The 25,754-nt window shown below is 45.5% G+C and overlaps 1 protein-coding gene across 3 annotated transcripts in view; it reads left to right on the forward strand.

Moving 5' to 3' along the window:
* The window catches only part of CAMK1D (calcium/calmodulin dependent protein kinase ID), a 216,742-nt gene extending 198,830 nt beyond the window's left edge, over positions 1-17,912 (forward strand). The window contains exons 9-11 of one of the 3 annotated variants that reach the window (XM_050324274.1): positions 5,683-5,770; positions 6,326-6,464; positions 9,934-17,912. In XM_050324274.1, coding sequence (XP_050180231.1) covers positions 5,683-5,770; positions 6,326-6,464; positions 9,934-10,055 — 349 coding nt within the window. In that variant the 3' untranslated portion in view covers positions 10,056-17,912. The remainder of the gene's footprint in view (positions 1-5,682; positions 5,771-6,325; positions 6,465-9,933) is intronic. The other 2 variants (XM_050324275.1, XM_050324276.1) reach the window with 2 other exon arrangements.
* Positions 17,913-25,754: the final 7,842 nt, after the last annotated feature.

Raw genomic sequence — 25,754 nt, forward strand, 5'->3', positions numbered from 1 at the left:
AGAGGGACGGTATGTTTAATTCAGAGTTGGCAGAAAAGGAGGCTAATAATTGCAGTGAACTATGGTAGCTGAAACAGTACAATATGTGAGATTTGCCTCTACAATCCATTTATACAGATTTCTCCAGCTTGATATACAGGTGACTTATGCTTTCCATTGGAAAAGTTGCTTATTTTTTAGTGTATCTTTCAGTGAGGTTTGCACTATTCATGGTGTGTTGCAAAGGTGCAGTGTTCTGCTCGGTTGTTCCACTGATGACTTTTCAAAAAGGGCATGGAAAATAAAGGTAACTACAGAGTGGAGTGGTTTTGTTACAGCTTGATACATTTTAATGTTTCCCTGGCTCATATTAATGACAGCAATTAAGTTTATTAAATATATTGCCATGTCAGAACCCACATCCTGTTTGGGGCGGTGGCTCAGTCTGAGGTGATTAAGGGTGAGCGGCAGAAACCTGAGAATCTGTAGAATCATAGAAACACAGAATATCCTGAGTTGGAAGGGACCCACAAGGATTATGGAAATGTGCTCCCTGCCAGGTCGAACGAGGCCCTGCAGAGCCAAATTCAGCCTCCAGGCTCAGATCAGAAGGAAAGAAGAGAGTGCTCAGAGGGCAAGGACAAAGTCCAGCAGTTAGGAAGCTAATACAGAAGCTGGAAGGGGTGCCATGAATATGTGGCTTCCGTGTTTGGACTGTATAAGGGAGAGGGAGGTTGTGGCACCAGTTAGGCACCTGTGTCTGCAGGTACGAGTGTGGTCCTTGCCTTTCCCCGTTGCTTGTGCAGAGGGAGAGAGGATGCTTGGGACATGCCGAGCGTCCATCCACGCCTACGCTGAAGAATCACAAAGCTTTTGGCAAGGGCTGAGCCTCTGAAAATTATGGCCGTGACCCTGAGTGTTTATTATGTGCCAGAGAGCACAATCCAGATAATAATTTCCACCCAGGGAAAGGACGTGGTTTACAAAGAGCTCACTTCTCAGAGGGTATTGTTTGAAGTGCGAAAAGGCCTTCCTGAAGGGAGCTGCTGATGTTTACAGCATTAAATCAAACTCTTATCGAGTTCATCCCTGCACTCTATTTATTTTGGAACATCACTGATGCAGTACGTGTGTGTGTATATTTATACACATACATGTGTGTACATGGAGATATAGATATGTGTGTGTGTGTGTGTACATATAGAAGAGTTATGATCCATCAGCATTATCCATTACAGCTAACTCCATGTCATCCTACTGAAGAGCATTTCCAAGCACTGTGTGGCCAGCACAGCGTTTGAGTTGGCTGCCTTCAGTATGAGGGCTCAGAAAATAATGGTAGATGAAAGACTTTGCCTGCTGTCATGGGCAGGGAGAATGAGACATATGCTTGCAGCATGCTAATAAAGAACTGGCCAAAAGGAAATTTACTGGTTTTGTCTTTGTTGGAGGTTCCCCTCAATGCTTAGAAGTGGTATGGACAGATAAATTGGTGTGATAAGGTTGAACTCAGCTAGAGAGCTAAAATAAATTAGATACTGTGAAATAATATTTGATCATTAGATTAGATTCCTCTCATGTGCAGCATGAGATTTGTTATGCTTATTAATGAGAAATAACTTTCTTAGTTTCAGTGGACGCATTTGGGATGGAGAGTCATGACTCTTACTATCCAATTCTGTCCCTCAAACCATTATTAGGATGTAGCTGCAAAACTGGAACCCTGAGAGAAAAGCCACTTAGACTAATCAGTCCTCGCTCGCTTCTGGATGATGCTCAGCATGATAGCAGATGATTCATTATTCTGATTAGTTTAATTTTACTTCTGTATGTGTGTGTGGTAGGTAGAAGCAATATCTTTTACTGGGCCAGCTGGTACAGTTGATAAAAACAAACTTCAGTGCTGACACAGTTAACCTCAAAGTTAACTGCAAAGCCAGGAACTGTTTCTCAGGGTTTGACTAGATATGCATCAGTTTGATCAGCTCAAGTTGATTATTGTTTCTCGGTGAAAATGGAGATGATTCCTGCAGGCAAAGGATATGTAGTGATGGGAAGGGAGGAAGAAAGAAAGAAAGAAAGAAAGAAAGAAAGAAAGGTTCTAAGGTGTTTTTGTCCTAAAAGGAAAAGCAAGATCATTTATATCCTATGGGCTTGGACAGTTAGGGAAAGGGGGGAGGGTAATTATAACATGTGCTAAAACCTGTTAAATTTCATTCATTATCTTCTCAGCAAGGGAACTAAAGTTCATGATTAAATACATTCAGTATAGATGTGATGATGGTCATGATACCCACCTCAGGGTAGGTGCCCAAAAGCCTATCTCATTTTTCAAAAACTCTACCAGTTAAGAGTATGAAAGATATGGCTTCTCCCTGCTCACTTCCACCTCTTGTGTGTCCTCAAACCACCACATCTCCAGCAAAACACCAACAAACAACTAAAGGATGTTAACATTGGTCTTGTTTTCCAAGAAGTAAAGCTATACTATAAACATGATAACACCATGAGTGTTATTTTATAAAAGCTTCAAAATCCTCCAAGTGCAAAATACAGTATAAAAGCGTAGTCCTCATGTTACAGAACCACAAGATTAACAGGATAGTTCTTCAGAGGCAGGTTGGGGAACAATCCCACCCCTGGCTTTGGCAGGGGCTGTGTTTTGAGCCACGCTATTCAGCATACCAGCACGTGTTTGAACAGATCCTGCTGCACTAAATTACCCTAGAAGGGCTGTTATTTTGCTCTGATTAAAGGTTAGCATCTGCAAGGTGCTAATGCTTAGCTCTGGGATGGTCACACCACTGTAGCATCCGAGGGCTTCACAGGATGTCTGTCCATCCCCTTGTGAAGTACACAAGTACTGTTCTGCCTATTTGGAAAATGCCCAAATACCAATACTGTTTTCCTGGAATTACAAGCATTGCATAGTGAATATCGAGTTAGGGGTGGTGGAAGACAGTTTGTGAACTATCGGAACCAGCAGTTTCTTATTGAAACCACCAGCATTTCAGAAAATGATCCCTAAACCAAAAACACAAATATAGCCTGTATTGGAGCTACACGTCTGATTAAAAGTTTCATATGGCAAAAATGCATTTTCAAGTCTTTGTGGAGACTGGCAAGAACAATCTTCTGGAAGAGCTGGCAAGGGTATCATGCCCCAAGAACTTGTTCCAAAATAAAATTTGACAAGTGGAAAATAGGATCTGTGCTTACAGAGCTTGTTAACCAACTTGTTCATAAAGGAAAATGCATCATTAGCTTTGGAGGAAAAATGTTCTTTGAAAGTGTAAGTGAATTTTCTCTCTTGGTCTTTTTGACCAGTTACTGAATGGATGGTTTGGCTTGTAGCTGTCCACATATTAAGCTGTCAGCTTAGTTTTCTCCTGAGATCTGTGGTATGATGGCCAGGGATCCCAGCTGGTATGTGTTGAGAGCACCTGCCTTCACCAAGGAGGTGTTTCTGCAGAGAGCAGAGTGCTCATGACATTTCAGAGTGACTCTGACTAGTAGTTTGCATTCCCACTGGGAAACTCTGCTAGAGCCTGTCTGGGAGTGTATACTGCATGGATATCCACCAGGGTCTGTGCTGAGCCTGGCAGTATTCACTGTACAGGACAGAGAATGAAACAGTGAACATGGTGCTTAACTCAAATACTGCCTCACCAAACTTTTAGATGCCTGGCCCCAGTGGGAAATCCAGACCAGCTTGGCTCCCTGTCACTGGGAGAGGTGATCAGAAGGAATCATCTTCAGAGAAAGGTCTGAGTTCAGCCAAACAGTTCTCAGCCAAACACCTTCTCTTCTCCATCAACAGCACAGGGACCCAGGGGAGGAAGTCAGGTGCCGTTTGGGAGCCATGCTTTGTCCAGTTCTCCTGTCTACTTGAGGTAGAAGCTACATGGTGGTGGCTGTCAGACAGGGCCCTTCCCAGCTGGATTAGAGCTACCCTGAATGGGAGCCCTGTTCCACCATCCTGCTGGCTCCAGTACTCTTGAATGACCCAATGTAGATGAGCAACAGGATGGGACTGGTGGGTCTCCACTCTTGGGAGATGAGGATTTATTCCTTCCTCCCAAGAGTAAGCAGCTCCTCTCACCTCTCTGATGATGATCCTGGGTGACTGGTTGCCAGCAGGAAGGAGGACAACAATTGGAAAAAGGCTGGTTTCAGAGAGTGCTTCTTAGATGTGCCATGGACATGAAGGCAGGAAAAGCAGAATGTCCCTTGAAGAACAGGGTTACAGTCCGGAATGATCAGGGCAAAATGGAAGAAGGGCTGTCTCCAATTCACGGGACACATAAATGGAAACAGCAGGCTGGGATACGTAAGCAGTTTCATCTCTGAAGAAACAAAAAGCAAGGCTGCCATTCTGCTGCCTTAGTTGGAAAACAGAGAACAGCTCGGGTGCACCCCTCTACAGAAGATGTGGACTAGTTGGAGAAAATCCAGAGGAGCTCACTAGATCAGAGGATTAGAAAATATGAGTTATGAAGAAACAGTGAAAGAATCAGTTTGTTTAGTCTAGAGAAGAGAAGACGGAGAGAAGTCATGATAACAGTCTTCAAATATGTGAAAGGATGCTTCAAAGACAAAGGGAATAAACTATTTTCCATGTCTTCTGGGAGATAGTGAGGCTCTGGAATTGGTTGCCTGAGGAGTCTCTATCTTTTGGGGATCTTTAAGGACTGGTTAGCCAAATACTTGTCAAAATTATTTTGACAGAGCTGGAGTGGGGAGAAGGACTAGATGACTGCTGAGTACTCCAGACCCTCTGGTTATCTTATTGGAGCTACCCAGACTGGGAGACTCTGGTCCTGATGGATTATTCAATTTCTTACAATTTTTTATTGCTAATGGACATTGTTTTTCTACACCAGGGCTGAAAAATTGGTTTCTGAAAGCACCACATACAGCATAGAAAGCAATCTTTGCCTCCTTGCATCACCTACATTAGACAGTACTCATTACCCCAGCACATGGCCCAACATCAGTTCCCTGCAGTGCCTGCTCTTCCAACAGATCTCATGCCTTGAGGAGTTAAATGAATCAGTGAAATTCCCTTGAAATAATAGTGTTGAGTGAAGATTTAAATGTGTCTTTATCTGTTAAAGAAACCATGCAAGGTCAATCAATTTTTTAAGTTAAGGGTTGTTCAGCTCAAGATTTTGTGCAGTCTGTGCTGCTTTAGTGAGCGTCCGTGTATCTGCTTTACTGTAAATCCACATTAATCATGACGAACGACTATGTACGTTGCAGGGTGGCAGGAAAATCTCCAGTGCAAACAGAAATCAGACAGGGTGGAGTGGCTCTGGAAGCTTCTGCATGGCTGAGGCTAAAAGTGGTCTCAGCCTGTTAATGTTAAATCTTTAGGTGTCAAGGAAAAGAAAAGGCAGGATGTCTTCATCCAGGGTTGTAGTGGTGATAGAAAGCAGCCACACACCAACAAAATCAGGCCATACCTCTTTGTAGCCGCCAGACCTACAAACCTTATCTACACTTGCATTTACTGCCCTGCATTTTCCACCACTGCTGCCAGCAGAGACGGTGATGGGAAGTTTGAGCCCTTGTGTGAATGAAATCGTCATCACTGCAGGTGCAATCACACCTGAGACTAGCCTCTCTGTTGAGGAGGAAAAGTAAAGAATACTCAAGGAGAGCAAAAGATCTCTTAAAATGTGCCTGCTCTGTCCATTTCAGGATTGCTGGTGACACAGCACTCAACAAAAACATCCACGAGTCGGTCAGCGCTCAGATCCGGAAGAACTTCGCGAAAAGCAAATGGAGAGTAAGTGACCCGTCCTTGGGGATGACAACGAGACACAGCTCTGCTAATGCAGCACCCATACAGCCACTCTTTCAGCCTGTTAGTGCTCTTATTGCCCAAAATTCCGGTCAAAATAGTTGTTCCAGACTTAGGTTACATGACCTGCAGGGCCCTTTATACAGGATGGTACTCACCAAGTACCAAATGCAATGGCGAGAGACGGGGCTGCTCATCCCTAAAGCACTCACAGTGTTATGTGAATTTGGGGTCAGCACCACAGGGGGACAGGAAGCAATGAGGACACCCTGTGTGTTGGGGCAGAGGGGGACGTGTCAAATATGGCTTTGTAGGCTGCCAGCTGAGTAGTGGGAATACCAACAGGGAGCAGGACCAGGGCACAGATGCAAACAGTTTGAAAATGCTGTTTCTAGCTTAGAAACTAGAATTCAGGAAAAATTTGGAAGATGATGGGCTCATTCACCTCTGACACCCTGAGCAGCCAGGAGAGGAGCAGAAGTAAATTTTCCATCTCCCTTTTTTATTATTCTTTATTTCTTTCTTCTTGCTTTTCCCCAGCAAGCGTTCAACGCCACAGCAGTCGTGCGGCACATGAGGCGGCTACACCTCGGCAGCAGCCTGGACAGCGCCAGCGCCGGCGTGTCCAGCACCCTCAGCCTCGCCACACCGCTGCCTGAGGCGGCCACACGGAAAGATTGTGAGTAGCCAGCATCCTGGGAAAGCTCCTACCATGAGCAAACCTGGGGGATCCCCCTTTTCGCCGTGACCCCCCAGGCTGCAGTCCTCACCGCCAGTAGGTTTGGCTTTGTGCAAGCAGGTGTTTAAAATAAGGACTTTAAAGAGGACGTAGGCCGTCACTTTTGGCTGGCCTGAAAAACAGTGTTTCAGTTGGAAAAGCTTATGCACCAAAAAAAAAAAAAAAAGAGGTTTTAGCTTGGTGCATTTTTGAGAGAAAAACACTGTTTCTTGTGGATAAAAAGGGCTTTCGCTTGGGAAAAAGACCCAGACTCCCACAGCAACAAAGTTTTGTATTTGGGTGAAATCTGAAAAAGTTCACTCAAACTGTTTATGTTTGAGTTTCCAGTATTATGATAGGGCATTTTTCTGTAAAAACTGGTTTACTTTCCTTTTCCATTTTCCATGGAGGAGACTGATCCTGCCAGTCGGACCCAGCTTCCCTCTTCCTGGGCCAAGTTAAGCTCCTGCACAAAGAGGCTCATTTGTCTGAGCAGGACTTGGGCTCTGTGCACCACGGCAGGACTTGGCTCTCTGCCACTTTTGTTATATGCTATAACTGAGATTTCCAAGCTGCCCAATGGACTCAGATGTTTGGGATATATATTTTTCCTGAATGCCAGGGAAGGAGACATGGCAGCAAAGTGATTGTTTGGAAGACAGAAATGCGTCCTTTGCAGTGAAGCCTATTTATTCTCTGGCTTATGGGCATTTATTTTATTCCCCTGGGTCCATCTGTAGAGATTTTTATATCATGGAATGGAGGGATGTGGAGTTTGTAATTAGAGGAGATTATTTGAAGGTATGACCAAAAAAGAGTGTTAATAGATTTTGGCATTGCCAGTCAGTACTTGCTTCACTGTGGACTGAAATGGTCATTTCTAGACTATACCCTGCACTATTCTGGAACTGAAAGCACCTGTTATTCAGGATGGATTTTGGATGGTGCTGCTGTCTGCTTCTGCCACCTCTGCTTGCCAACCCTTGCTTCTTGAAGAGGTCACACCACCAGCCACAGTCCCCGCAGCTCTGTGTGGAACCTGTGGTTTCTCTTGCTGTCACGGGCACAGTTTCCCTCAGGGCTGGGGTGGGATTGGCTTTCTGGGTGCTCTGTGAGATGTTTTTGCCAGCTTGGGCTGTGACTGAGCCAGAGGAGAGCCCCTTCCCTCTGCATCCCAGGCCTGATGGGGATTCATGCCCAGTGCCCAGTTTCTGATGCCCATTGCCAAATCCTACAGCTGCTGCTGAAAAAACATTGCTGTGCTTCTGGCACACACCTGGCACCTGCAAAGGAGCAGTGCAGTGCTGACCATCCTCAAAGCACTTCTAACCATGCACTGGCCATGCAGTGATGTAGAAAATCACTTACAGGGCAGAAACATGCCTTGATTTGGTTCCTGCTGCAGTATGGCAAGGCTGGACCCCAGTCAGGTCTGATGCATGCTTTGCTGTTAAACTGGTGGGTGATTAATTCTGTTAAACTGGTGGGTGATTAATCTCCATCCCTCCATTTAATCAATCTCAAATGGTGTTAATTAATGGCACTGAATAGTCTGAACAGTGTAAAAACATGTGTGAACAAGAAGGGTGGGAGAACAAAATCTGTTTAACCACTACAGAACCCAGCAGGTCCCTGTACACAGTCCAACCATATTTTGCAGTGGTGGAGATGTTCAGTCAGGACAGGAAGAATTAAATCAAATGTGTTAAGATAGGATGAATTTTTATATGCCAGAAATATGAGGCAGAAAAATATTGAAATGTTTCCAAGCATCCCAGGTTAAAAGTCCAGCTTGGTGGACAATACAGAAGAGCTTCTCTTCAGCAAAGAAATTAAGTAAAGAGTTAGGAGATGCTGGAGCCCCAGAGAACCAATGAGGAGAACCAGCAGCAAATACAAGGAGTTAAAAGCAATCTGACAGATCAAATGTATTCCACCAAATACCTCCTGCTGGGGAAAAGGAAACCTCTGAGGTCTCTGTCCTGCCTCTTTCTCTCAGCAGTTTTCTCTGGGGACAGATGTCTTGCACGAGAAAGATCCCATGCAGCAAGTTACATGAACCAGCTGTGCCACCATTACACAATAGAGTGCTGCCTAATGCTATTAATAGACATTTAATGAGCTCTCCATATAGTTTTGAATGCAGCAATTTCACATCATTGAAGACAATTAAGTGCCTGAGAGTAGGTTATGTCGGGCTGCATCCTAAGTCTGTTCTCTGCAGTAGGGCAGAGCAGAGATGATGCATTGGGCTGGACTATGTTACCTGTCAGGACAGCCTAAGGGAATCAGTCAGGATTTCTCAAGTGTATTGGTCTGATTCTCAGTCTGTGCTGGGTGTATTTAGTTTAGACATGACTGGGCTGCCTGGATTAATTACAGGTCCTAGTTCTCTATGTTGTTAAGGTAGTAGATAAATTGCAGTGTGAAGCCAAGGTGGCAAATGTCGATGGGAAATGGGATGTGGCTGAGTACAGGTGCAGCATAATCATCCCTGAGGTTGAAATGCCATCTTGAAGCATGGAAAGAAGTCCTAACAAGCATCAATAAGATCCTGAGTAGTCAAAAGGCCCATATCAAACTCCAGTCTGAGGATATATTAATATAGGTTTCATCCATCCTTTATTCACCAGTTTGGAAAAATGAACTGTATTTGTAATTTCTCTGCTGCTGCATCTTGTCAGAGCAAGGTGACCAGACCAGGTCCCCTCTTGCCAGCTTTTCTTGCACCAGAATACTGCTACTCAACAGATACTCAACTTACATCAAGCTACATCTCAGCTGGAAGTCCTGGAGACAAACCAGCAAAGCCTGGAGCGACGTAAGCTGTCGCTAGAATGATATTTAAGTCACAGAAATTTGCATTCCCTCTAGGCTTACTGGAACTCAGCAATGAATTTGACCCACTCTACTTCTTTATCAGCAGCTTTCCAGGATGCTGGGGGAGATGTTTTTAATCCAGGTGCACAGTCTGTTCGTTTAGCTAGATGGCCGTGATGAGAAGTGTAATCATCTTTAATATGCCCACAAGGAAACTATTCTGAGCAAGCACAATGCTGGAGGGATTTTTGAATCCCACAGCCCTTTGTCTTCAGCCCCAGAAATGTGGAATCAGTCTGTTTGAACACGTACCAAAGCTGGACACTGAGTCACTGTGACGTGTGTATGCACTGCTGGTGGTGGCAGTAGGCGGACAGCCATGGGCCAGGAGGGCAGAAGATGCTCTGTGGAGGTTCCCAGACAATCCACCACTGCAGGAAGAGCAGCAGCACCTTCTCCAGCTGCAGTCCCCTTCTCCAGCTGCAGTCCCCTTCTCCAGCTGCAGTCCCCTCCGCTCTGTAGCTCGCTACGCAAGAAACTCAGCTTTGCCCACGCTCCCGCCTCCAAAAAAAAATAACATTTCTAACTGTGTTTCTGGCTTTCCTTTTAGGTATGTCTCCATCCACTCTCTGTAGTTTTGTTTCATCCGCTTCTTCAGGCGTTTCTGCGGTCGGAGGGGACCGGAGACCCAGACCCACCACAGTGACCACAGTGCACACAGGGAGCAAGTGAGAGCGGGGCCGGCGAGGAGCGGGCAGGAGGCCGGGCTGGCAGGTGGCCCCGGTGCTGTTCCACCCTGAGGCACACGCTCAAGAGAAGGACTAGAAGAAAGAAGATTTTTTTATGGCCATATTTTATACTGCAATTCTGAAATGTTTCATTTATCACAAACTGCAAATGACTCCAGGGGGAACGGATCTAACAGTCTCTGGTGCTGTACATATATACATATATATATAAGTATATATATGTATGTGAGTCTAGCAATGTTCTAACTAATGAACACTCATTCTTTTCCCCAGTGATTTACTCTTTTCTCAGTGTAGGTAACAGTACATGTTGTATTTTTTTCCATTAACTACGAACATCTCAACTGGATTATTTAAATAGAGATACTTTTCTGAGCATTATTTTTTTTCTTTTAAAAATTACTTCCAGTAATGTCCCTCCGTCCAGTTTGCTGGGGGATAGGCTATTTCTGTAGGTAGGAATCAACGTTAACTTTCCAACATGGGAGGATTTCAATGGCATGCCATTTCTTACTCCTGAAATTGGATTGCAAGTCTGTCTGGCTTTAGCAGAGCTGTTACTGCTCAGATTAAGAAACTGCTGCTTTCCCTCCTGCTCAGATTAAGAAGCTGCTGTTTTCTGTCCCATCCTTCTCCTTCAAAGCCACAGTGAGAGTTGGGTTGCCATCAGATGGGAGTCAACTCATGCTTGGCCTCATTCTTGTAGTGCTTGGGATCAGCACCCTTTTTTTTTTTTCCACCCTTTTTCAGAAGAGAGGCAGGTACATGGTGTCAGGCCAGAGCTGAGCAGAGCTGAGCAAAGGACATGGCAGAGCATGGTCTCATCCTGCAGCTCCTCTCCTTTGAGCCGCTGTGTTAAGAGCAGAGTGGAAGTTAAAGGCAGATGCGTGGCTGGGAGTCATCACCCTCTGTCACTGACTTGCTGTGCTGCCCTCGAGCATGACAATTTATTCACCAGTCTGGCCTCAGGCATGGGGTGCATCCAGTCCAAGGGTTCCATGGCAGAGGTGCTGAGCACCCACAGTTCCTCGGGGCTTTGCATGGCATTGCTGATGCTCAGCACCTCCCAGAGTGGCCAAAGCTGCATATCAGAAACCAAAGAGAAAAGTGCAGACTTTAATCCCTGTGTGCCAGGTTTGCACCCTGGGCAGAGGGGAGGGCTGATGCTTGAACCCCTCTGTAAAGCACTGGCAGGTTCTTGGGTGCAAAGTTCAGGATCTGAGGCAGTGTGGCTCCATCACGCTTAGCTCTGGCCCAGGGCTGACAGGGAGTGCTGAACTGGGAAAGTAGGACACAGGCACAGGTGGGGTGACACTGGCTGCCCCTCCTCCCCAGAAGCTCATATACCACAACAAGCTCAATTTACCCATTTTTAATTACTGAATGCATGCACTTCCCAGGTGCATCATTTAGGAGCAGCCACCAGGACTGTTGTATCACCGTGCATTAAAGCAGTTTGAAACAGAGAGGAGAGCAAATCTCCCCAGATGGGCTGAAGGGCTCCAGGTTACTTCAGCACCATTCCCATCTGTGGTTTTCCTTTAAGGAGGTGAGAAGAGAGGCAGATGACAGAGGCAGGCACCCTTCACTGAGCGCTGTGAACATCTTGCACCCCAGACAGGTCCATGCCCCCAGCGGCACCACCCATTCCCTACAGTGTGCTCTATTGCCACACTTTGCATCATTTATCCTGCACAGAAACTGTGAAAGCTGGTCAAGGTCAGAGCTGAATGTATCAGGCAATAGTGACTGCTGGGAAAAGCCATAAGATACATTATTTTTTGTTGAGACTTCAAAGTCCTGCTTCATCTTCAGTCAGTTGGCTTCAGCTGGAAGAGCCAGGATTTCATCCATCGTACTTTGAGTGCTAAAAGCTGGAAAACCTTGTGTCAGTGAGCACTGACTTTGTTTGAAACAGCCACTCCTCTGATAGCACTTAGAGCTGTTGCACCAGGTAGATCCTCAGTTTCCTCAGCATTCCCATTTTCAGGGGGCTGTGGCACATCTGAGTGAGCCCCTGGGACCACTGGTGCACCCCATCATGTTGCAGCTGGCATGGATGCTCAGACAGAAAGGCTTCAACTTCAATTTCTCATTAGAGGAAAGATATCAGATACTGAACTTTTGGGGTTTCATAGCAAAACCCCACATAATTTACTACTGTCCCCATCCCCTGGTCATTGCCACCATATACTTTTATCAGCATTCACATCGGAGCTCTTTATGTCTCATTCTAAGGCTACTTTATTTTGCCGGCCTGGTTAAGAAAGTTTTAGTTTCAAGAGACTCCAATCCCAAGAAATTCAACATATTTTGAACCCACATGATTTCACAAGCCCAGCTGGTCCTATTCTATTCTGCTCCAGCTTCAGGGATATAAATAGACAGTCTCCCAGTTTGGCATCAGTGGAGTTTCCCACATTTACAAGCATGCAACCAAAAGCAGGATTTGGTTAGAATCACAGAATCATAGAATCAACTGGGTTGGAAAAGACCTCCAAGATCATCAAGTCCAACCCTTGATCCAACACTGCTGTGGTTACCAGACCATGGCACTAAGTGCCACATCCAGTCTCATCTTAAAAACCTCCAGGGATGATGAATCCACCACCTCCCTGGACAACCCATTCTAATGTCTGATTACGCTCTCTGTAAGAAATCTTTTCCTAATATCCAACTTCCTAGGGAATAATTTTGTGTTTGTACAGCAGTTTTAAAGGTTAGGGCTCAAGCATTCCCTCAGCACCTTCTCTTCTGAAACCTGAGGTCTGGTTTGAACTTGACCACAACAGTTGCTGTGGCCACTGATGAAAATACAGCATCCAAATGTATCTTGCAGAAAGAAAAAGAAAAGCAAATAGATTTCCATCTGCAAAAAGCAGTGACAGGAGCAAAGGCAGACATGCTGTCCTGCAGATGGGGGGGTTCCTATACCCTGGCTGCCCCTCCTTGCTGGATGCTTTGTGTAGGTTTTTCTTTGGGAGGGGTATTCTTTCCTTCCACATTTGGAATTAGTGTGATTTGGTTTTGTTTCTGCAAGTAATATTCTGCCTTAGTTGTGTAATTTATCATCATTCTCTTTGACTTGCTATCAACTGCTGGGATCTTAAGACGAGAAACAGAAGCCCTTAAAAGCAAAATTGTTTCTATCTGCTACAGTTTTGGTGGTGGGAAGCTCTCCTTTTGTATCAGTCATATACAGCTGGAGACCTGACTGGGATTCACTGAACGCTTAGAGATTTCTCCTGAAGTATCAGTTGGTTAAAACGTCTCCATTTATTTCTGGGTAAATCTGTTAACTGAGATGACTTGGCAGCACCCAGGCCAGATTTTTGGAGGGGGATGAGACATTTGCCCCTTGGCAGGCACATCCTGGTAGGGCAAACACTCCAGCATTTCTTTCCAGCAATACTCCAGTGCCATTGCATGTCCTTCCCCTGGCCCAGTCCTCCTCTGCTCAGCCACTCTCACAGGGGAATGCAAAGATGGAGTCAATAATGTCTACATGGGGGGAAAAAGGGCTGGTAGCCCCACAGTAGAAGAGTCAAAACAAATCCCCAGCTGGCCTTGCCATGAAGGAGCAGGTAGAAAAATCACTCTGGGCTCTTTTCCAATGAACCGTCCTACTAAACAATCTGTGATTTGCTGCTTGCATGAGGACTTCAGCCTGGACTCTCTCTGTTACCCTTTTCTGCTTGACTTTACTGGTACCTGCGTGGTTTTCCTTTGTAACTTGTTTTCCTCAGCTCCTTCCCCTTCTTTTTCTTTGCTTGCAGCTTTGATTGTTGATTTTTACCTCCAGAGTCACAGAGGCCATCTCTGATGCCAACAGCAGTCCTCTTGCTGGGAAAACAAAACAAAAAAAAATCCAGAAAAGCTCCAGCTGGCCCCTTAGCCTGCAGAAGAAATTGTGAGGACAGGCTGCCCGTGAACTCTGCGAGCTGAAAGTCAGTATTGCAGTGGCAGGGGCTTCTGCTGCTGATTTTGCATGTGACTTCATTCCCAGTACATCCTAACTCTCTGCTGGATCACCCCTTCTGCAGCACGAAATGGATATTGGCCCTGCAGCACGGCTAATGGGGAAGTAAAAGTATGAGGAAAACCTGGCAGTGTTGCTTTCTTGAGACTGTGTTACTATGCTGCTGATGTCTCTCCTGTCCTGGTTGCTGTTGTACAGGTGCCATTAGAGTAGTGGGTACAGAAAAAAAAAAGAAAAAAAAAAAAAAAAGTAGGATTTTACCTATGCCTTGTGTGTGTCTGTTATGGTTGTGGTGCCGAAATAAAGCCAAGCAATGGTAGAGGTTCGTTCCTGATATGAATCAAACCACAAAAGGAGGTGTCAGCCCACTGGTAGACATCTCCATGTAGTTCTGCAGTAGGCATTGGATAGGGGTTTCCACTGTGCTTGTGTCCTGTGTACCTCCACAGCTATTGACAGTATTTTTTCTATTACCAGTTCTCCTTCTTCTGGGCCCCTGCCTGGGCCTGAGGGAGTTTGGGTCTTGTCCAAAGGTTTTTTTCTGCCCCAGGAGCCAATGTAACCCCTGATTTCAGGCTTTTCTCCCCAAACCCTCTGCAGATCAGAACATGGGCCTCCAGGGTGCCCATTAAATGCAGTGGCAGCTGGCCCTGAGACTGTCCCCTTCCTATTTTTAGGGAAACAAACCCCCAGGGAAAGCCAGATACCTTTCAGCCCCTGGCAAGCAGAGAGAATATTGTTCTTTGAAGTGAACTTGGCACTAACTAGTTCAGCTCTAGGGAAACCTGTGCTATTACTTCATCCTGTGATAACAGCTCCAGCCCTGAGCAGCACTGGATGAGCACCACATAAAAACAGATTGACTTTGCCAATAAGATCGTGCAGGCTGTAGCCTGTTCCTTTTGCTCTTTCCAAAGAATCAGGAGATTCATCTACTGGCAAAATGTTTCTAGGCTGAGCCCCAAGGTACAGAAGCAGCTTCCATTCATCATCTGGAAATTCTCATTTGACGGGATTACTTGCATTCTTGATCCCATGTGTATTTACCCTTTTTGAACTGGGGCTTGAATGCATCCCAGAAATTAGAGATTATTCATGGGAAGGGTGTTTTGCCTTTGTTTTCATGCTTATTTACACCAGAAACTTGATGCTAAGAGTTACACTCATCCAAGCACAAAGCAGAAGCACACATGGAGACTACGGTGTCCAAGGAAAACAGCATCAAGACCGAGAGCGGAGGATTAGTTGGCAAATCACTGTCAGCAAAGGCTGAGTGAGGAAACAGCAACCTGCTCACAAGCACGGCATGAACAGAGTTTCCCCTGGTAAATCAGTCATCCCATATTTCATGCCCAGCAACAAGGTTTACACAGTCCCTTTTGTTTTCCCTCAAATCCCCGCAGCTGGGTCCTGCCTGCCCATCCTGTCTGCCGGGGTGGTCTGGTCTCTGTGACACACGTGTGTGCATGTGTACGTGTGTGTGTGTGTGTGTGTGTGTGTGTGTGTGTGTGTGCATTGTGGCCCTGGGAGTCACAGGTCCCACCACTGAGAGATCACGAGCTGGTTCAGGTGTTTTGGTCTGACTTTGCACAGTTGGGTCAAAGCTGTGTAAATAGTGCTCATAATAGAGAACAGAGGCTTTTTAGCCCAGACTCTGATTTTCAAGACCCCCTTTCCCTGCCAAAATCCATGCCACTTACCTGTCCAGGTAGCTTTTTTTTTTTTTTTCCTCCTCTTCATAAATGCTAAGGTCAGAAGAACAGCTCTTACAGTTTTTCCATGCTCCAGAGTGGAATCAGGGCATGTACGCTCGCAAGCGTTGTGAAAAAACACTGCTGAAATAATGATGACATCAACTGTCCAATAAATGCATGATACTGCACTGCATGTATTAAACTGCTGTTCACTGTTTCTGTATTTCCCAAGACTTTTCTTCATGCGCATTCAACCCAACCTTTTCTCTGAGGGGCTTACTTCTATGTTTTGCTTTTAAATGACTCAGTGTATCTGTAACTCGAAATCCATCATTAAGTTTGAGTAAATGCAAAAGCTGATGTTTTGTAAACAAGATACTGCAAAGCCTGGTAATGTATTTTGTCTTACTGTTGAATGCTCTGCAGCATGTAAAGGAAGAGTCACCATCCAGAGCAGCTTAAAATTATGCAGCAGTCACATACACATGTCTAGAAACAGGGAGTCGAGGAGGTGAGAGCCCCTTTTTTAATACAACACTTACAAATTTGATCTGCATCAGAAATTCTTTCCCTGGGTCACCAACACCCAGGGCTGCCCAAGAAACATGTTGGTGTGTCTCTTTGTTTTTTCTTTTTTTCTTTTGGTTTGTTTTTCCTAGTGAAAATTTAGACTGGTTCACTCAATTCTTAGCACTTTTCTCTTCCTACAAGATATTTTTTCTCACCTCTTGCAGAATGAACTGCATTTTGGGGACCAAGATGCTGTGATTCTTTGCCTGCACAAAACAGGGCGGAGATCTGAGCTAAACTATCCCATCCTTTCCAAAGCATCACCACCTAAATACTAGCATTTAATCCTTGAACCTCCAAATAGTATCACCATTTATCCACGGAAGAGTTTGGCGTGGTACTTTGCCTTCTTCCACGTGGAAACCATGCCCTTGCCTTCTCTTCCCTTAATCATTGACCCATTTTCATTTGTTCTGGTCTTTCCAAGGCAGGGTACAGGATGGCTCCATGGTGCTTATATTAGCTCCAGCCCAAACCTCTTGTGGGCATCACCAGGGCATTGGTCCCAGGTCCTGAGTGGCTGCTGTGTCGAAGATGCTCAAGTTCCCAACACTCAAAGCTGAACCATCTGAAAGGACTGGGAAGTTGCTCTGGGTTCCTGGCAAGGGCATACCAAGGAGCAGGGCTGGAGGGCAAGCACCATGGGGGTGGCATAGTCCTTGGAAATTATGCAAGGGACTGCTCCATGGTGGCCAAAAGCACCAAGAAGTCTTGAGCCCACCTTAAGGCTGGTGCTTAGCTAAGATGCTGTGCCATCGCTGAAGCACTATATGGCAGCACGAAAAAAACATCACTAATAATGGTTGTAACTCAGCCTGAATTCAGATTGCTGGGGCAGGCAGCACCTGGTGCAAGGCTCCATGAGGAGATGGATTGTGTGCTGTGATGGGTGAGAGCTCCTAGGGGGGTTTGCTCGGAGCAGCTCTGAGCTTTTCCATCTACCATCTTGCATCCCCTGAGCCCAGCGTGGCATCACACATGCTATGTCTTACTAGATCAAGCTGTAGCATGATCCCCAAAGTGAACAGCGTGGAAGGGTTGCAGCTGAGTCAGAGATAATGGTGCGACTCATGTTTCTGGTCACCACAACATCAGTGACCTGCTGTAGGTTGGCCTCAAGTTAAGAAACAATATTTTGGTCTGTTTGGGCCTTTTTTAAGCTAGATCTTTTATTTGAGTCAGCAAACAATAAAAAAAAACCTAGTCTGCCAGGAATAGTGACTCCCCAAATACACCCAACTGCAAAACATCCCTCGGTTGACTTCTAATGAAAATGCAAGCATGTTTTCTACAAAGGCTTAAATCTTAATCAAGGAATGTCAGTGTGCCTAATATTGCAGGTCTTGTGATTGATACAAGTTCATAACAGCATCCATGTCCAAAAAGAAGGGAGAATGTGTATTTACTCCATGCATGTATTAAGGCATCGCAAAAGTTTTATCTGCGTAATGAGTTTGTAGTACTGCAAATTGTTAATGGGGCTACATCGCAAGTGGTTCTCTGCCTTGACAATCATGTATACATATCGAGATTTCTATCATAATGACAACTTAAAGGGATGACTAATTGTTTTCCTCCAATAAATCCAATTAAATCACCCTGATGTGAAGTCTGATGTTTCTGAGTGCTTGAGTCTCCACCCACATGCAAGAAAGGGAGTGAACCATTCCCATGACTGCTTCACTGCTCCGTTGTGCTTTATGCAATGATGTTCCTTTATGACCCAAAGGGGGATAGTGAGACTTCTTTCCCACTCAATTCACTCCATATGCAAATGGATAAAAAGGGTGAGGCGTCCTTCAGATGTTTCCTAAAGCTGTCACTGGAAATTACGTTGAATGTCAATGTACAGAGACATGGCTGTCTCCTGGGCACTGGGAATATCTGTGGGGAAAGAGTGTGTAGCTGTTGGAGACTGCTGTACCTTTGATCTGTTCTGGTGACTTACACACCCTGTGATGGGAATCACCAGAGGAGACAGGATTCTCTCTAATGTTTCTGACTCCCTTCGCAGCCAGCAATGGTCTCTGTAGGTTGTTGTATCTGCTTTGTCATTGGCTTAATTTTTTTCCAGATTGTGTTCCTGAGGTTGTTATGACTTTCTTTTTATTCTTAATTTATTCTTAATTTTCTCCACTGTTATTTCTGCTTTTCTGTTTTTCACTCACTGGCACACAAGAATTCCTCCCCCCCTTAAAATAGGTGGCAAAACCAACGTGCCAAGCAGGGAGGTGGGCCAGTGCTTGAGGTCAGAGACAGGTGGTTTTAGGCATCTGGTTCAGTAGCAGAGCTGAAACAAACAGCAATGACAATGACCAACTTGTGGCAATGTGAAGAGAAACACAAATTAACTTATAAAGCTTTCATATTATGAATGAAGAAACAACCCCACAACCAACCTGATAACTCTCTGAAAGCTGAGGTATGCAACTATGGCTACAGAATTAGGATTTGATAGTGGGCTGTACCAGGACAGATGAAATCGCCTCCAGTTTGTGCTCTGGAAAAACACATCTATGGCAAGGTACATCTTTGGAAAAGTACATCCATGTGCAAAAATGCTGGCTGGGAATGTGTTGGAGGTGGTGTGTGATACTGAGGCACAGGCACACGATTTGCAGTGTCAGGAGGAGCAGTAGATCCTGTAGGAAGACTGCACAGTCTTCCCACAAAACACAAGCCTGAACTCTGATCATCCCTTCGTACTAAGGACCACAATCCCACCTGCGTGTAAGTTAGCTCTCTGGGTTTGGCTCAAATTCTGCAGACTTACAGTAGAAAGAGATCTAGCCCACATTTAACAATGAAATTACAATCTCAGCCAGGAAAACCTTCCTCTCATGTCTTGGTTTTAAAATCACAAGTCCCTCTGTTGTAGGCTCAGTGGTCACTCAGTGTGCACTGAGCTCTTCCTGGCTCCCAGTGAGACAGGGTGGAAGATCACCTCAGGACCACTGAAATCCTGATACATGACATCCTGATGATGTCATGTCAGTATTTACTTGATCTTTGTATGTTTTCTTCACTGCTATGTGCTCAGCCACAAATTCTTGGCTGTTTGTAGCAAATAAGATAAAACATCAGTACAGAGAAGCCAGAGGGACAAGACCAAGATGCGGCTGCAGAAAATGTTTTGCTTGCAACCTTGCCAAAATCCACAGCCATGTTTGCACTGGAGGGAAGGGGACCATCCTTATTTTGGAGGCTTTCAGAGTGCTGGTATGCACTTACTCCACACATCAGCCTTTCTTCAGGCTATACCAAGCCCATTTCTCAGCTCCTTTGCTCTCCAGCACTGTCCCTTGGCAGAACCAGGGCTCCAGTGGGCTGTGTGCAGCTCCTTTTGCAGGCCCAGAGTTCTGCACAGCAGTGATACCTGGTGAAGCAGAGGATATGCAGGTGCCCAAGTTTGAAGACCATCCAACCTGAGCAGGGATAAACCCCTGTGGTTCCAGGCCTCCACATTCAGGTGATGCTGAGGAGGAGACATTCTACACAGGGCTTTCAACCACAGCACTTGTGCAGTGTAGACAGTCCTACCTTCTCTGCTTATGCCTACACTGAATTTCTTCCTTCAGGCCAAACCTACCTCCCAGTTTGAGTGGGCATCCACAAAATAATATTGGTCTTGTGATGATCTTTTTCCATGAGGAGGCAACACGGGCCTGTGCTGCCCAAAAGCAATCCTAGGACACTAGGATTGCTGTCATAGGGATAAGGGGACATGCTGTTCCAACCATATTATGCTTCCTCCTGGCTCTGGACATCCCTGAGAGTCCACCTACATCCCTGTGGGTATGTGCCCTGCCCAACACATCTGAGTCCTTGTGTTGGTGTGGCCTCTCAACCACACTGAATTACTGTGATGACAACCATTTTGTATAGCTGTGGGGGTTGGGAAGAAGGACCATCTGGATCAGCACTGCAAGTATTCAATTGAGTATTTCCAGATTGTTTGGCGTTTGGGCTTTCTGGATTACACTGGGATAAATTCCTGACTTTCAAACTTTGTTTGCTTATCCTAAATTCAGAAGTTTCTTTTCCTTTTTAATCTTTGGGGTTTTCCTTTTCATAATTGCAATATTCTGATAAAGTTACGGTCAATTAATGATTCATTTACCATCTTCATAGAAGTGCTTTGTTTAGGGAAATTAATAATAATAGAGCTGAGAGGCAATAGTTGTTCCCATCAAACTCACGAACTTTGTGCTTTCTTTGGCGCCATATAGGCTCTTGTATGTTTTTCATTTTCTTTCTTTAGGGCAGAAGCAAGAGCTGTGTTCACATCCTCAGCTTGCAGTCTAACAGTGACCATGAATGCACAATAAGTCTCAAGCTAATACTTCTTTTTGTTGGAGGCCAGCTGGGCAGGTAACCTCCATACTAAAGAATCACTTTTCACATCTTCAAGTTTGCATTTGCTCAAAGTAGCATCTGAAATGTAACTTTTCCTCCCAGTCTCTGATCCACCGCAGCTCAGCACAGCATCAGATCCCAGTGGATCAGATCCCTGTTCCAGGGAGAAGCTGTGCCACCAAAGTTATTAGCCACGGTGAGCCCATACTGACCTTCAGTGGGAGTGGATGGATGAACTCCTGTTCTCAGCAGGGACACACACTTGGATCTGTATACAATACAACACAATGCAATTTTATATCATCTATATTATACCATATGATATTATTTCAGTGTGCCCGTCAGACCAAAGCAGAGGGGAACATGACATAAATGAAAGGTTTGGGACTAGGCTGCTATGCCTTTGCAGTACTCAAATGATAGGATTTTTTCATGTATTACTTTTTGGTCACAATATCTAGAGAGTGAATTCAGCTATGTTCAGGCTAGGGCTGAGTTCTGAAGACAGTGTTTAACTTTACTGTCACTAGACATCAACAAGTTCATTGCTGAGTCCACTGGCAATCACCTTGGAGGCCCCTCTTCACTCCCTAAGTATTTGTAGTACTTCTGTGTTCATTTCTCAGGTGTTTTTCAGGGATCTCAAGACAGAACCACAGCATGGTTGAGGTTGGTAGGGACCTCTTGGAGATCACCTGCTCAACAAGGAGGGTTGCCTAGAGCAGGTGTTCCTGAGCCAGGTCCAGGCAGCTTTTGAATATCTCCAGTGATGGAGACACCACAACCTCTCTGGTCATGGGCTTCAGCAGTCCAAGACAACAGACTTCAGCACTTACCAAGCCTTCACTAATGAGTCCAGATAATGTAAAGTTAGTTAAACATCCCAAGAAACAAAAGACGATTTCAGTGGGGTTTTTTCAGCCTTTGTGCTCTGTTTTGGTTCTTTTTTGTCCATGAAGATGATGAGCATCTCTGAAAAAATGTATTCATGTGGTTGGTAGTCTAAATGCTTTCCTGAAGGACAACCTGCCATGATGCTGGACAGATGATCATTTGGGGTAGAACAGTCATATTATGCAGCAGCCACCACAGGCATGAGTTTACCAATGGTTCACGATAAATCCATGGACAGAACCGATTGTTCATCAATTCCTCTGGAAGGAAAACAAAGACCTTCAGGAAACAGCCAACAACTGTTGTTAAGAAGGGCTTGTTAGCAGGACACATGGGGGCTTTAATTATCTGTGCAGAGAAGCTGGTGAGAGACAGATGAGATGTTTAGCTCCAAGTGTGGCTGGACAGATGGGCGGGGTCCTGACACCTCTACCTGGAAGCCACCATGCCCAGGGCTACCTACAGCTCCTGGATGGCCCAGGAGGGCTGTTTTGCTGTGCACCCAGGCAATGGTCCCCAGCAGGCTGTGACCTGGTTGTAGTAAGATGAGCTGGACACCTCAACTGGAAAATACTTCATTCTTTAAATTCTCCTGTGGCAGTGTAATACAGTAATTCTGTTTAGCTTCAGCCTCATGACTTGTTTTGATTGTCTATGGCCTTATGGTGGTGATTTAGACCTACTGATTTATTGATTCAGTCTTAATTGGGTCCTGAACTGGGTCATTGCATCATTTTGTCTTTAATTGTTCTAATGAAAGTCTAGCAAATTAGGCTGGTAATATGATTGCTTAGAGGGATTCTTGCCTGTTCATGCTTCTTAATGAAATCCATAAAAGTGAAAAAAGGAATGAGCTTATCCTACTGAATTGACACTTGTATTATGCAGTCTGAGCAAAACTCAGAAAATCAATCTGCAGTGCCCTTGGCTCTTCCTCCAAATTCATGTCCTCAGAAAGAGAAAGTTTAACACCTCAACAAACATCCCCACAGAGAGGAATGAAAGGAAGAAAACGGTAAATTATGAAGCTAAAACCTGATTCCAGTTTCCATTTTTCAGGCCTGCTTTAACTTTGTATGCAAGTGATTTAGAAGAAGACCTAAAAACCTACTTATATCCCAAAACTGAAATCCATCCCACACCCTGAGAATCCATCCTTCTCTGGGAGCCCATATCTTTGTGGGTTTTGAGGTCTTTCATCATGTCCCCAAAAGTTTACCTCATACTCCCTTCTCTTTGGTGTCAGTTTGGTGCCCAGACAAACATTTTAGGCAGAGGACTCAACAGTACCTGTGAGAAGGACCATTTTCTCCCTGTTGTGTGTTGTGCATCCGTGAGAAGCAGCCTTGGCCGTCTTGGCTGTCCTCCATCACCACTGGGCACTGCTTGTTGCCTGCACAGTTCCTTACCACCTCTTCCCCATGGATTTCCAGCAAGGCTGCTGCATCTGCAGTGCATTTTCTACCCACTGGGCTAATGAGCTCTGTGTTGCCAAAACTGCCTGTAACTTCTTCATGTTCCCCTGTTTTATGGCTGGAAATACGCTGCTTCCTCCCACTCCCTGCTCATCAGCGAAGACATTCGCATCCCACTTGACCCTGGTTCCTGCTGCAGAGAAAACATCATTGCTTATCAGCAGTGAGAAGCCCCCCACCAGCCCTGCTCATATACCCCCAAGCCTATTCTATAAAGAATACAATACAAACTTCAAAGATGAAGTTGCGAAACCAAAGAAAATCTGCAGTCAATTAAAAGCAGTGAGAATTAAGGACACAGCAGATGAGGAATACGAAGTTCAGATCAGCTTGATCCCCAGCATGACAATGCATTTAATTTTATCCCTTTAGCAGAACAGGGATTTTTGTCTCTGCATGGGCTGTAATGATGTGGCTGGAAAGCTTCCATTATCTTTTAATTAAACAGTGTGATTACATTTTCCTTTCTCCAGCCCGTTTAGCCCCTGAGTCAGTGCAGAGAACGAAGTACCTGTCACGGGTCCTCTGAATGCAGCACTAACCCCACTGCACTGACCAGGGCTGGACCTGGAACCCCAATAGCCTGTCCCCAGGCTGCCCATGGCTCCAAATGCAGTGCCACGTGGTCTCAGCCACCAGAGTGGAAGTCCAATGTCCTGAGTTGGCTGCATCTGAACTCACAGTATCACAGAATCATAGAATGGTTTGGGTTGGAAGGGACCTCAAAGGTCATCTAATTCCAATCCCCCTGCTGTGGGCAGAGACTCCTTCCACTAGAGCAGGTTGCTCAGAGCCCCTTCCAACCTGGCCTTGAACACTACTAGGGATGGGGCATCCACAGCCTCTCTGGGCAACCTGTGCCAGTGTCTCACCAACCTCACAAGAAAGAATTTCTTCCTTATGTCCCACCTAAACCTGCCCTCTTTCAGTCTAAAGCCGTTCCCCCCTGTCCTATCACTACATGCCCTTGTAAAAAGTCTGTCTCCAGCTTTCCTGTAGCCCGTTTAGGTACTGGAAGGTGCTCCCCAGAGCCTTCTCCTCTCCAGGATGAAACAATCCCAACTCTCTCAGCTTGTCTTCACAGCACAGGTGCTCCAGCCCTCTGATCATCTTCATTGCTCTCCTCTAGACTCCCTTCAGCAGGTGAAGACAACTGCAGCTGGTACAAAACCCTCCTACCATGTCAGACCCACCAGGTCAAAAGGAGATACGTTGTATTTACCAAGGCAACACAATGCATGGTGGTTTAGTTTGGCCTGGACAACAAAGGGAGCAACTTTTGTGTCCACTGCAAGATGGCTTCATATTTGCTGCCTTTACATGATGGATTTTGCACCTCACTGAATGTGGTTTGAGATCTGGGTAAACAAATGAGGAGAGGATGGACCTGCTTTTCTTCCATCATGCCAGTAGCTGGTAGCTGAGAAAAGGTGCTGGGCTCTCACAGCAAACCACATCCGTGACAGCTGCATCTGGGGAAGGACCTGGGTGTTGTGTGAGCTGTACGTACCTGCAAGGCTGGACTTGCGTGATTGCACTCACAAGGGCAGCCAGAGATGTCTGAGTTCTTGGGCAGTTGCCTATTTCCTGACATATAATCTGGGGACAGCCATGCAGCGAAGGTGCTCTGCAGCTGGGGCCCACCAAGGAGCCCTGCTGGGTGAGCCCCTCCAGCTCAAAGCATGGGTGGGCTGCCATCCTGCTCTGCAGGGTGGGAGGGTCCAGTTCCATGGATGCTTGCTGGGCAATGTTCAGTTTGTCACTCTCTCAAGGCTTTGCTGGAGGTGTGAAGGACCACTGCCTGCATCAGCATGAAACAGGTGGATTCACTTTAAGGAGATGTGTGAAAATTGTTTCCCTTCCCAGATACCCTATCCCTGGACGGCCCACGTGGCTGCAATGAGAGCAGACCCGGCACACAGCACTTGGGTTTCAATCAGTCCTTGTCAAGCCACTCTCAGTGTATTTTCTCTCCTCCTTACACCCACCTACATAATTGTGCAGAGGCTGGGAAGGCTCCTGGCAGGTGTCAAACACCTCATTAGTGGTGTTGATCTCTTCTGCCTTGGGCTCTATATCAGCAGGTTGGGTACTTGCTGCCTATGCTTGTCCAACACACCTGCTGAGGAGTTCATGAAGGTGGCAGCACATAACTGCATCTTATCCTCCAGACGTGGCACCTTCAGGATTTCCATATGAATATGTGTGATCACGTGGAAGCTGCCAATCCTGGGCATCAGTGCTGCTTGTTCCCTTTAATACGGAATTGCTCTTGGATAAAAAAACCACAATGAGCATCTGAATGAGGCTTTGGCATGAAGGCTTCCCCATGCTTGGGTCAGTGTAGGTGCCACTGGGCTTCAAAATCACATTCCTTGCAGCTAGTTCTGGGTTTTTATACTCCTGGTTATGTTTTGGTCCGAGTCTGGGTGAAGGGTCTCTTCCCAGCCTGGGGCTTCAGCTGCAGTTGACAGCTTAGTGAGAGAGATGGGTGTTGAGGGGAGTGTTACACCATGGTTTCTAAATTTCCATCATCCACGTGTGCATAATCATGTGCTAAATTGTGTATTAAGTCATACATTAAAACCAGGCACTGTCACCAAGATGGCAGCATTGGCTGGTTCCAACCTGGGGATTTTTTTTAAAATATTATGTTTTTTATCAATTCTGTTACAAATTATTTTACAAATACTGATTTTAATTTTGTTTTGTCA

Source organism: Myiozetetes cayanensis, unplaced genomic scaffold (assembly GCF_022539395.1).
Source record: "Myiozetetes cayanensis isolate MyiCay16 unplaced genomic scaffold, myiCay2020 scf3, whole genome shotgun sequence".
NCBI classification, from domain to species: domain Eukaryota; kingdom Metazoa; phylum Chordata; class Aves; order Passeriformes; family Tyrannidae; genus Myiozetetes; species Myiozetetes cayanensis.